At 41.2% G+C, this 13,460-nt stretch overlaps 1 protein-coding gene across 1 annotated transcript; it reads left to right on the forward strand.

Annotated features, from left to right (window-relative positions):
* The first annotated feature begins 2,018 nt into the window (after positions 1-2,018).
* RFK (riboflavin kinase) lies at positions 2,019-8,340 on the forward strand. Its single transcript, XM_082843259.1, has 4 exons — positions 2,019-2,441; positions 3,355-3,506; positions 5,602-5,704; positions 6,478-8,340. The coding sequence occupies exons 1-4, from the start codon at positions 2,360-2,362 to the stop codon at positions 6,606-6,608; spliced, it is 468 nt and encodes a 155-aa protein (XP_082699385.1). The 5' UTR covers positions 2,019-2,359; the 3' UTR covers positions 6,609-8,340.
* The last annotated feature ends 5,120 nt before the right edge of the window (positions 8,341-13,460 follow it).

Raw genomic sequence — 13,460 nt, forward strand, 5'->3', positions numbered from 1 at the left:
AAGTACTTACTATCATCTCATTTAATTCTTAAGACCACTCCTCATTTGTCCCCCATGACCCATTTAATTATTTTACCTCATTTAACTGTCACACCTCCTTGTAATGTTGGAGGAGTAGACCCACCACGTATGCTTTTTCCCAGGCTCTCATCTCCAGGGTTTTATTTGGTTTATCATGGATAAGGATGTTCCTGCTGTTGCCACTGCTACTGAATTTTTTACAACAGGCCAGGCAATTTGTTAAGTGCAGTAGATACAATACCTCACTCAAATCCCACAAAATTATTGATATGCCCATTTAGTTCACAGGGTACCTTGCCCAAGATCACCCAGCAATTAAATGAGGCAAGGCCTGCAACCAAACCCTGGCTTATCTAGCTCTAGCACCTGTGCACTTAACCATTAACTATACAAAATGCCTTTTATTGAGGACTGCTCTCTCTAGCAGTTTTCCAAGCACTTTGTCAGGACTTCATTGGCCTATTTATAGCATAGAATGCTATGTTATCAGGCTTCCCAATAGGTCTCCCCCACTAAGCTGAGTCTCCTGAGGGCCAAGACCTTGTATTAGACACCTTTGTTCCCCCAACACCTTGCATTGTGCTTGGCGCATGCTGGGCTCAATTCATTCTTCCTGCAGATACTTTCGGAGAGTTTGCTATGAGCCAGGTGCTAATTAGGGAAATAACACAGTCTTACCAACAAAGACCCTGCCAACTAAAAAACTACCCACAACCTAAACGTTGAGAGTTATGTTTTATTCAGCAGGAGTTTTTAGGACTTCAAGCCCGGGAGGCAGCATCTCAAAGCAACCCTGAGAGAACAGCTCCGGGGAGGCAATGGGGGAAGCCAGGTTATATAGAAGTTTTACAACAAAGGGCAGGTAGTCCAAACGTCAAAAGATTATTGTTAATTAAAGAAAACCAGGTATCCCAAGCTAAGGAATTTAGTAGCTTTCTATGTATGGGAAGATGCAAGAATCTGGGCTTATTGAAATCATTCCTTTGATGTGCACCTCACTTATCTGGGGCCAGTATCCTGTGTTTTCACATCCTGAGTTTCCTCAGGGCTCACCAGCTCATACTGGAGGGCTACATCGCTAATGACTGTGACATCCTTTGTTTACCGTTATGACTGGAAATATTCCATTTCTCAACCCCTTTGGTACCAATAGAGAGAGAACATAATTTGAACACTGGGTAAGCACTATTAGAGTTAAGGTAAAAGGATAATGACTGCAAAGGCTGGATAGAATTTCACACACATTTGTAGAGAAAGGCAAAAGAGAATTAAAACTTCTTTCTCAAGAACAAGACAAGAGGATAGATCTTGTGAGTGACCCTGGAACTATTTCCCAAGGTAATGTTCACAGTTCCAAGTGTCAGAAGGCCCACAAATTTACACTGCAGTAGAGATCAAGTCTTACATCAAGTTTATTAAGTTCTCAGGGAGACCGGAAGATAGAGGGAGGGTAGGCAGCCGCTTCCCTGCTCAAAAAAATTGCATCACTGTAACCTTCCACCAGTCACTGGGATTGCAGCGTTACAGACCAGGACCCGCTCCCCTGGAGCTTACATACTGATACAACTTCAGACCATGGTCAAGTGGTCTGGGGGAGAGGAGGTCCACTTCCCGTAGCTAGTCGTGAAAAGCTTCTATGAAGAGGTGGAATTTTGGAGGTTTAATAAATCTTTAAAAAGCGAATGAGTGATGAATGACGAGCAACCTAGCAGTTGTCAAGGAGCTAAAGAACGTCTCTTCTCGGCATCAGGATCATAAAAGGAAAAAGGGGAAAGAAACACTTCGGAGTGTCTGAGAATGAGGACAGTGCTTTCACAGGCCCCAGGCTGAAAAACGCGCCCCCGACTCGGTTTCCACCGCCCGGGAAGACTGAACTACCAAGGAAAAAACGGACACCTCCCAGGCTACGTTGGAGGCAGGGCTACGGCTGGGGCGGGGCTAAATTGGGGGCGGGGCTACGGAAGCCGTACGAGCGCCGGGGCGCTCGGCCTGGGCAGAGTACGTAAGTCCGTGGCGCTCGGTGGGCTGGGGGGCCGTCCCAAGCCACCCCGCTCCGCTCCCCGCCCACAGCCGCACTTCCGCCATCGCCGGCGTTCCGGAGCCCAGACGCAGCGTCTGAGTCGCCCGGCACCTTCTGTCAGTGGCGTGAGCGTCTCGCTGTGGCGTGTCGTCCGCGCTGCTCGGCCAGTTGTACGCCCGTGCGCTCGCCCGGCCGGCCGGCCTGCGGAGTTCCCGCCCGCGTCCCCCGGCTGGTCCGGGGCGTCCGGGCACCGCCTCGACGGCGGCTCCGCCGGACGCGCGCTCTGGACCGCAGCCCGCACCCCGAGCGGACGGCGTCATGAGGCACCTGCCGTACTTCTGCCGCGGCCAGGTGGTGCGGGGCTTCGGTCGCGGCTCCAAGCAGCTGGGCATCCCTACAGGTGAGAGCGGGAGGGCGCGGAGCCCCCACCCACGCTGGGCCGGATCACCTGAGAGCGAGGACGTCAGCCGGGGGGCTCCGGGCCGGGTGGTGGGGCTACGGGCAGAGGTGACGTTCCCGTCCTCCCCGCCCCCGCTTTGTTGAGGCTGATGACCTTTGGTCGGACTGATGGAGCGCGTCCTTGCCGGTGGCTCGGAGCTCACCGGCTTGGGGGGTGGTGAGGGCAGGAAGCCGGAGCTGAGTTTCGGGAGCCCTCTTTCCCGCCTCCCTATCCAGCCGTGATAAATCCGCCAAACGTGGCGCGCGTCTTTTTAGAAAATGTAATGTGGGCCCGATAGGCTAAATTCTCAAGCCAGCTGTAAAGTTTTCGTTCTCTAAATACGTTAGTAGGTTGTGTCCAAATGATGACACAGGTAGATAAATGAGAACCAGGTATCTTTTTTGGTCTGCATTAGTTTTAGTAGTCAGGTCCTGAAGGTATGCTTAATTTTTCCTTAAAAATACATTCCAGGGCTGCACCTAGACCTATTAAAGCAGTCTTTGAGCTTGGGACCTAGTATGTATATTTCGAAAATAGAAATCTTTTCAAGAAGCCCTTTAAGAAGGACCAGGGCTAAAAAAACCCCCAGCTGTTCGTGTACCTGTTTTCTTCTACTGTGAGAGTTTACGATTTTTGGTACACTTACTATAACCTGGTAACTTATACATGTATAATCTGGTACCTTTTTTCCTAACCAATCCGTGTGAAGAGGAGAAAGAAATCCTAGCCAGAGTATGAAATGATGGGATTAATAATTGTAGTTAGAGTCCTAGGAATCTTGTGAGGGTAATGATTTAGAGTAGCCTTACATGTGGATTTTCTAAATATTGACTATGAAACTCTAAATATTAGCATATTTTCTTCTGTTGTTTAGCTAACTTTCCTGAACAAGTAGTAGATAATCTTCCAGCTGATGTATCCACTGGCATATATTATGGTTGGGCCAGTGTTGGAAGTGGAGATGTCCATAAGATGGTGGTGAGCATAGGATGGAACCCGTACTACAAGAATACAAAAAAGTCCATGGTAAGAATTAATAATTGTATTTCACTCTGTAAACAGAGAATGAGATGATGATTTAGAGTAATACACAGATAGAACTCATCAGTGGTGATCACAACATAATCCAAATATGAGAATTTACTTGACAGGTTTAAAAGTGAAGAGTTTAGTTACTATTTGAATGGAATAACTTTTCCATCCTTTTCACTTTCAAGATTATTTGTGTCTTTGGATCTAAAGTGAGTCTCTTATAAAGGGGTATAGTTGGATCTTGTGTGTTTGAACCATTCTGCTAATCTCTGCCTTTTGATTGGAGAGTTTAATCCATTTACATTTAAAGTAATTACTGATAAGGAGAGACTTCTGATGTTTTGCTATTTGTTTTTTGTATGCTTTATAGCTTTTTTGTCAGTTCCTCCATTACTGCCTTTTTTGTTTAGTTGACTTTTTTTTTGTAGTGACACATTTTGATTTCTTTCTTATTTCCTTTTGTGTATTTTCTATAGATATTTTCTTTGTGGTTACCATGGGGACTGCATTTAACATCCTAAAGTTATAAAAATATATTTTGAATTTATATGAACTTAATAGTATACCAAAACTCACAAATTACATCATTGTGTACCCAATAACACAGATTAATAAATTTTTATGCATTTATCTTTTAAATCATGGAGAAAATAGAAAGTGGAATCACCAGCCAAAACTACAATAATTAATTTTTATAACTGCCCATGTGTTTACCTTTATTAGAAATAAAAGTGAAATAAAGTTGAGTTCACCAGTTAATGTAGGTCATTTACTCTAATTATTTGGTCACCCTGTTAAGGTAGAACTGCTTATGCTGTGGATGGTGCTTTCTGATAAAATTGCAAGGTGATGCTTTTTTTCCTCTTTTTTTTTTTTTTGCGGTACACGGGCCTCTTGCCGTTGTGGCCTCGCCCGTTGCAGAGCACAGGCTCCGGACGCGCAGGCTCAGCAGCCATGGCTCACGGGCCCAGCCGCTCCGCGGCATGTGAGATCTTCCTGGACCAGGGCACGAACCCGTGTCCCCTGCATTGGCAGGTGGACTGTCAACCACTGCGCCAACCAGGGAAGCCCTTTTTCCTCTTTTTAAACCCCTTTGAGAGTATACATAATTCTTCTGTTCTTATGAACAGAAGACCTACACAGCTGAAGTGCTTAATCTGCTAGATGTGGCTGAATCTTTGGGTCAGCTCAAGTATGTGGCACAAATGGTTATAGTTGATCTACATTTCATCCTCTTTGAAGAGTTTATAGAAAAGTGCTGGTATAAGCAATAGAAGTGGCCCAGAACTACTTAACGTTGTGCTCAGTGTTCCTCTTATTTTTCAGGATTAAGGCTGTGTTGGAATAGATAAAGAAAATAATCGATGAAAGAAGGCAAAATATTTTTCTCTGGAATGAGAGAGGGAATGAAGGGGAGGGGAGGCTATCCCATGACTCATTTTTCCTTATTAGCTACTCAGATAACAGAACTCTTACTATAGAGCCAGTTAAGGAGTGCCTTGGAGGTCCTTCCATAGTTAGGAGAAACTCAGTTTTCCATTGGTAGGAGGTTCATACTTTTTAGAGTTTTTCTTTTTTCTTTTCTTTGCTGATAACAGACATACATGATGTACCTGTTCAAGTCTTTATCCCTTTAAAAAAAATTGGATTGTCTGTCTTACTTAAAGAAGTTCTTAATATATTCTGGATCCAATTCTTTTGTTGGAACTATGTATGACAAATGCCTTCTTCCACTGTGTTGCCTTTTTTTTTTTTTAATTCGCTTAATGGACTGGTATCTTTTGAAGAAGAGTTTCTTTGCTCATTCCCTCTGCTGTATTTGCTCAGTTTTTTCACCTTGATAAGACTCTTAATTACTTTGATGCATGTTAGCTTTTTTTAAAAACAGCAAATCACACCAGATTTGTGGGATACCATCTACCTTACTCAGTTATAATGGTACAAGGTCGAGAACAGGAGCAATGGAAGAATTCAGGAAATACTGCACTTAGATTTTAACCTGTCTTTAAAATTTTAAGGAGGGTTGATTGTTTCATTTAAATTACCTCACCATAAAGATAAATTCAATTTTAACATCTCTTGACTGTAGGAAACTCATATCATGCATACTTTCAAAGAGGACTTCTATGGGGAAATTCTCAACGTGGCCATTGTTGGCTACCTCAGACCAGAAAAGAACTTTGATTCTTTAGGTAAGTTCTTACTTAGATCTTCTTAAATATTACTGCAGCTACTCTGCTGCTTCTCCTAATAGTAATCCTGGCTAGACAGATAATATTTGAGCATTTAATATGCTAGGCACTGCTTTAAGAGCCTTACATAAATCAACTCACTTTATCCCCACAACACCCACATGAGGAATTATTTTGCTGATTTTGCAGATGAGGAAATTGGCACAGAGAGATTAAGTAATTTGCCCGGGGTAGCATAGTAAGTGATGGAGCGTAGATTCAAACCCAGCAGGCTGGCTCTCTCTCCAACAGTATGAAGTTAATGAAATCCTTATTTCCTTTTCATATTTTAAGGAACCAGTAAGAGTTAATACTGTGATGAATAATGGATGCTTAGCGGTAGTTGAAGTGTAAGAAGCAGTAAATCGGAACATTTAAGACATGTCAAGAATCTTAGTGTAGTGTAATAGTTTTAATTCTAATGTAGAGTTTCTTTTACAAGTGTAAATATTGAACAGAATTGATAGTATTTGTTTCTTCCATTTAGTATATGCCATGTACCTTTCTGCTAATGCCTTTCTCTAAGTAATTGCAAGAAGATTAGAGACATCTTTTGTGTACTATTGACTTTTACTTAAGTCTAGAAGAAAGGATGAAACAGACATTACTGGGCATCTACCCTGTGCCAGGAACACTGCCAGCCTATGAGATTTTAGGAGAAGCTGAACAAAGGAGTAGTAAAAAAGCACAGCAGCAGATTTTCATTATCTTTACCTGGTATATTCTCTCCACAGAGTCACTCATTTCAGCAATTCAAGGTGATATTGAGGAAGCTAAGAAACGACTAGATTTACCAGAACATTCGAAACTCAAAGAACACGATTTCTTCCAGGTTCCTAAAAGCAAAATAATGAATGGCCACTGAAGGAAAAGCATCTTATTTATTCATTCACTGTTTTCTAATATATTACTGCTCATAACTCTACAGTCTCATCTTGGTTATATTTTAAAAATCAAACATTTTCCTACAGCTGTGAATTAAACAGTACAATGTAGTTACCATATTATGTTCCAACTGTTCAATTAAACCCATCGTGTTACAGTACTAAAAAGGTTCATTTTAAAAATCAAGATTCTTTTTAATGTAATATGTTGATTAAAATGTACCACTAGAAAGGTCTTAAGTGTTTTATAATGGAAATGAAATATATATAAATATGGGGAACTGGCAAGTCAGTGGTTTGAGATGAGAACTATTAATTCTCATGGTAAAATTGTAGCATGCATGTACCTGTATAGCATGCTCTGCTAATCAGAAGGCTCATAAAAATAACTATATTCAGCAGAGGTTTGACAGTTTACTACAGACCTAAGGGGAGAAATCCAGAATTCGTAATTTTGATATTTTGTGCATTTATATATTATTATAGACATGAAGACTTGTGATATTTCACTTTAGTTAGTCATTTCCTTTAAGGGCTCAAATCATTGTACTGTGTTCCATTTTTGTTACAGCTGCCTCAGTTCTAATTGGTCTAGACTCTCTCCCTATTATTTTTTTGTTTTTCTTTTAAAACCGTAAAATGAGTGTTTTTCAAATCTCTAGTTCTCATTTTTGTGTTGTGTAACACTTCTCTCTTTTTAAGAGTAGATATTCTTCAACATTTTTCTTAACCTTTGTTTCCTGTAAATAATTCTCAGTGTCAGTTCTTCCATTTAGAATATCCAACTTTACATTTACAAAATGTAGAGTTTCATCTGCGTCTGTTATCTGCCGTCCCATCGCTTCACTATATGAACAGTGATTAAGTGCATATCTCTTGCATTTTAGAGAAAACACCCAAATGTTCATCTGTAGGTTTCCTCAAAGTTTAAACAAACACCTGGCATTTCATTTATATATACCAGTTTCTTAAACAACACAAAATACTTGTTTCCTCCACTAGGGAAACTATTTAAGACCCAACTAAACTATGAAATACAAAGCTATTTGTTTTTAATGTGACTGTATGTTCCTGAGCAAATGCCGACTGTTGTAGTTGTGTGTGCACAATGTAATTTAAGGCTAAAGAGTGATATCTAGAAGATAAATTTTAAAGATAACTCATTATAAAACCATTTTCCCCTAATCTGCATAAATGAGAACTGATTTTAACAAAACTGTTTATATAATATTTAGAAGAATATCTAAAGCTGATGTCGGAGAAGGGGGAAGCAGGAATAAATTCAGTTGGATTGTTTTGACTTTTTGGTATATGAATTTATGGCAAACAGTGTAGTATGTATCTTTTTCATTTCTTCTTTAAAGAAATACTTAGAAAATGTAATTTAATGTTAGAAATCCTATACTTGAAAGAAGCCTCAATTATCAGTGGTTCTGTGAAACAAAATTAAAAACAAACATGGAAAGTGTAAAAAAAGATTTGCTTGTGAGTAGCTTGCGACTGATTGTGTCCTCATTAAATGTGAAAATTCTTCGATGTTGTCACCTTACATTTTGTTAAATATTGCTTTTGAAAAGCCTATAGTGTGTGGTTTAGGAGTTAGTTAACAGTGTCTACATTTTTTTAAGTTTTATATATAAAGTATTTATTATAAGAAATTGCAGTAGGGCCATTTTCAATTAGTGTTTTCAGGCCTTGAAATAAATCTTGACCAAGGGATGTTTCTTCTTTTTTTGTGTCAGTTTGAATCTTTTGCTTTGTCTATATAAATTCCTGATCTGTTGGTTGATGGTTACTGGTTACTGTAAGGTGTGTTAGAGGCCCTGAATAGTGAGTTACAGGCAGCAGCTACAGGGAGAACCTGGCCAGCAGCAGTGGTTCTACAAACAGAGGCCTTGCCTTTAACGGCCCTTGTAGGTTAGGTCTGAGTACCGTTCCATAACCCCTGCTCCAAAACAGTGTTTTGTAACCCTCATGACTTGTGCCACCAACCCCCTCGCAGTGACTTGGGACTCTTGCCTGTCTCTACTACATGGAGAAACTCACAGTGGCTCTTTCAACACTTCATCACCAGTGCTCTCAGTTATGGAGGCTTAAAGCCTTGCAGTTAGGGCTGTAACACGGTTCTGATCAGGGAGATGTAAGCAGAAGTCTACTTGGAGTTTATGAGGACAGTTCTGCTTCCCTGGTGAAAGTGCTAGCCTTTTCCTGTTCTCCTCTTACCTGGAAAATGGATGGAGGCTGATAGAGGAGAACCAATCTGACCTTCTGGGACTGAGCTAGGAAATAAATCTACCATATAGAAAGAAATGCCATCATAAGCAAGAGTTAGCAGAAACAAATTACAGAATAAGCTCTACGAAGGTGACAGATACAGGCATTATCAGATACAGAACTTGAGATCACTGTATAATATGTGTAAAGAAATAAGAGTGTCAAAAATGGGGAAATAAGGTTCTATAAAAAATCGGGCAGATTTAAGAATTGTCAAAATAGAATTGATGAAAAAATAATTCAAATTTAAAGCTCAGTGGACAGGATAAGTACAGGTTAGACACAGTTGGTGAGCTGTGAGATCTGACAGTCTGACTGCTCTCATACACCTATTGTCTATTCACTCCAAATTTGCTTCCCATGGTTTTTGTAATGTAGCTGTGACTTAACACTTCTTTGACAGTTGGCTTCCTTTTGGGTCAGGTCATACATGGACGTTGAGCCCTAGCTTGTGTCACAGGCAGCTCAGTTCTTGGACTTACACCTGTGCTTACTTTCCCTGTTCCTGAGTGTGTATTTGGGATAGACATACCTGACAACTGACAGAATCCCCACTTTGGTTCCCTGACTGAAACAAGGGCCAAGTAGAAGCCACAATAGTAAAGCAAGTCAGTGCTACATCTCTGGGGAAATTGCCGAGTGTCATCATTAAAAATACAGAAAGAAAACAAGCAAAAAAAAAAAAAATACAGAAAGATTCAGGGTGAAGCCTAACATCTGTTCAGGCTGTACAGAAATTTAGTGGATCTTGGGAAATGACTGTATTATCAGCTAATCAGGTGATGACCTCAACTGCAGCTGTTGTCCAGGATATATAAAATGTCTCAACAGATTTCTAAGGATTGGTGTAAGAAACATATCACAACGTGATGGAGAAAAATCAGTATTTTTAAAATACAAAAATACCACAATGGAAAGCTATGTTGAAATGAATGATAATATGCAACGTGTAAAAATTTATAGGATATAACTAATGCTATCAAGAATTATAGCTTTAAATACATAGAAAAGAAAGATCAATAATCTAAGCTTTGATCTCAAGCTAGAAAAAGAATAGCAAAAGAAGCCAGACAAAAATGAGGACACACTGGGCTTCCCTGGTAGCACAGTGGTTAAGAATCCACCTGCCAATGCAGGAGACATGGGTTTGAGCCCTGGTCCGGGAAGATCCCACATGCCACAGAGCAGCTAAGCCCAGGCATCATAACTACTGAGCCTGTGAGCCACAACTACTGAAGCCTGTGCGCCTAGAGCCTGTGCGCCGCAACAAGAGAAGCCACCACAATGAGAAACCCGTGCACCACATCAAAGAGTAGCCCTCGCTCACTGCAACCGCAGAAAAGCCCATGCACAGCAACGAAGACCCAACGCAGCCACAAGTTTTTAAAAAAGTGAGTACACTGATTCTATATAAATTGTAAGAACAGGCAGAACTATAGCAAAAATGGTCAGAGTGGTTCTAGAGGACAGGGGTGACAGGAGGATTATGAAGGCTGTTGAGTGCTTCCGTCTCTGTCCTGTTTCTAGATCTGGGTGATGGTTGCATAATGTGCTCGCTTGTGAAAATTCATCAAGCTTTATACCTACTTGTACACATTCAAATAAGGCAAATGATGTTCTGTATAGCTTGGCTGTGAATATCATTTACACAGTCAAGAATTACAGCACTGAATTTTTATGAAGCAAAATACATTTATTGGAAGGATGAGGAGGGAAGTGTGCAGGGGCAGTGATGGGAAGAGTTTGGGAAAGAAATGCTCATCTTCCGTTAGTGGGAAATGAGTAGGTAGATACCTAACCTGAAAACATAGGAAGCAGCAGTATAAGCATCTGCCTTAGGGACAGGGAGAAAACATATTAAATAACTGAAAGGGTTGAAATTGCTTGCTTCTAAGGAGTGGGAAATGGGATGTGATGGGAGCAAACAAATTAATATTTATTTTTCTTACTATGTCTTGTTAAATAATTTGATTCCTTAAACTATGTGCAGGTATATCCTGATGAAAATAAAAATTAGCCTTTAGAAAGTTAATTATGTATTTGGAGGGTGTTAAAAAGTTGTGAAACTTAGGATAAACTTTTTTTTTAAATTTATTTATTTATGGCTGCGTTGGGTCTTCATTGCCACGCACGGGCTTTCTCCAGTTGCGGTGAGCAGGGGCTACTCTTTGTGGTGGTGTGAGGGCTTCTCATTGCAGTGGCTTCTCATGTTATGTAGCATGGGCTCTAGACATGCAGGCTTCAGTAGTTGTGGCTCACGGGCTCAGTAGTTGTGGCACACGGGCTTAGTTGCTCCGTGGCATGTGGGATCTTCCCGGACCAGGGCTTGAACCTATGTCCCCTGCATTGGCCGGCGGATTCTTTTTTTTTTTTTTTTTTTTGCGGTACGCGGGCCTCTCACTGTTGTGGCCTCTCCCGTTGCGGAGCACAGGCTCCGGACGCGCAGGCTCAGCGGCCATGGCTCACGGGCGCAGCCGCTCCGCGGCATGTGGGATCTTCCCGGACCAGGACACGAACCCGTGTCCCCTGCATCGGCAGGCAGACTCTCAACCACTGCGCCACCAGGGAAACCCGGCAGGCGGATTCTTAACCACTGTGCCACCAAGAAAGTCCCAGGATAAACATTTTAAAACAATGTATTATATTTTCAAATTACATGCTCAGTATGTTTTTCTTCAATTTACAAACACCTTTTTGAATAAAGTACCTCTAAATTCAGTGAGTTCAACTAGTAATCTGGAAAAAGTAATGCACACATTATAAAGCATGCTGTTCAATAGAACTTCCTGCTGTTGTGATAATGTTCCATTTCTTCACTCTCCACTAATTAAATAGCCACGTGTGCCTAGTGACTATTGTATTAGGCAATACAACTATGGAAGAGCCAAAAAAAAAAAAAAAAAACGGAAATACAGGGGAAATAATATATTTACTGTGCTTTTTTCAGATTAACAATTGGTCCAATTGCTTTAATTTTGAGGTACTTTATCTGAAAATGCATGGACCACATTTCATGAAAATAGAACTAACATATAGTTTAAATTGTTTCTCAGCTTCGTGGATACTATGTATGTGATACTCTTTTCTTCTATTTAGTTTGCTCGTTTTCTAATTTCTCATTTATTTTCAGCCATTATTTGCTTTATAAGCATTTTAAGTCTAAAGCTCACCTCCCCCCCGCCCCCGCCCCCACTACAGGTTTACCTGCCAGCATGTGGAAGCCAGCCCCTCGGAAAGGGAGTGAGCTGTCTGGCATTTGGCATCTCTGCTCAGCTCTCCTGATCACAGTCCTGCACACAGTCACCTTCCCTTAGAGGTCTCAATGGATTACATTATTAAGTTAGGTTGAAGGGCATTTAACAGAAGGGAGATGGATATATTTGAATGGCATTCGTGAATATATGAATTCATATACCAACCGACAATAGTCTCTCTCTTTTTAAAAAGAAAAATATATATTTATTTATTTTGGCTGCATTGGGTCTTAGTTTAGGTATGTGGACTTCTTTTTTTTTTTGCGGTACGCGGACCTCTCACTGTTGTGGCATTAGCCTCTTCCGTTGCGGAGCGCAGGCTCAGCGGCCATGGCTCACGGGCCTAGCCGCTCCGCGGCATGTGGGATCTTCCCAGACCGGGCACGAACCTGTGTCCCCTGCCTCGGCAGGCAGACTCTCAACCACTGCGCCACCAGGGAAGCCCTCGGCATGTGGACTTCTTAGTTGCGGCGTGCATGCAGGATCTAGCTCCCCGACCAGGTATCGACCCAGGCTCCCTGCATTGGCAGCGGGGAGTCTTACCCACTGGACCACAAGGGAAGTCCCCACAATAGTCTCTTTATAGCAGCCTCCCACAAACTCCAGTGTCTCATGTTTATAATCGCCTTAAGCTCTTTCACCTAGAGTGTAAACTTCTGGAAGCCTTGAACTGTATTTTAATTCCTCCAGCACCTATGTATAGAAAGTACTCTGTATATAATTGTGCATTAATTAGAAATAAATATACCTTGGATACTGGGGCCTTAATACAGCAACAGAATTAGAGAAAGCTTCACTGGGGACCCAGCCTGTGGGCCAAATAATTTTTAAACCTGGCTCTGCCTTCCTTAGCTCCATTTTATTCTCCAAGGCAAAATCTATGCCATGGATGAAGCCTCGAGGGCTGAGTTTTGTTATCTATTAAGGGCTTGTTACAGTCATTATGATAGATACTAATTTATATTTTTCTCACAGAAAAATTGTGACTTCCTGAATTTTTTATTTCTAATCCTTCATGAACTGATACTTAAAAACATACAAACTGATGAGGATGATTATAATTTTTGTGACTTTCTGTTTGAATAAAAAAAAAATCCCCCAAAATACAATAAAAATTACTAGAAAAATAGTCACACACTTGGATGTCTTGACAATGTCAAAATGCTGTAAGGGATTCTAAATACTCTCAATTTCAGTAAGAGACAGTTCATAGACCACACTTCGGGCTTTCCCTGTTAGCCAGAGCAGGTTGACAAACTTTTGTAAAGGGCCAGACGGAAAATTCTTAAGCCTTTGCCGTATCGA

This window comes from Leucopleurus acutus, assembly GCF_964270905.1.
Source record: "Leucopleurus acutus genome assembly, chromosome: 7".
Taxonomy (NCBI): domain Eukaryota; kingdom Metazoa; phylum Chordata; class Mammalia; order Artiodactyla; family Delphinidae; genus Leucopleurus; species Leucopleurus acutus.

What these genes read in the sequence shown, in the direction of transcription:
- RFK (XM_082843259.1), top strand. Translation starts at nt 2,360, where the DNA reads ATGAGGCACCTGCCGTACTTCTGCCGCGGCCAGGTGGTGCGGGGCTTC. An exon ending in AGAATACAAAAAAGTCCATG is followed by an intron (nt 3,507 to 5,601) that starts GTAAGAATTAAT and finishes TCTTGACTGTAG; the next exon opens with GAAACTCATATCATGCATAC. An exon ending in AAAGAACTTTGATTCTTTAG is followed by an intron (nt 5,705 to 6,477) that starts GTAAGTTCTTAC and finishes TTCTCTCCACAG; the next exon opens with AGTCACTCATTTCAGCAATT.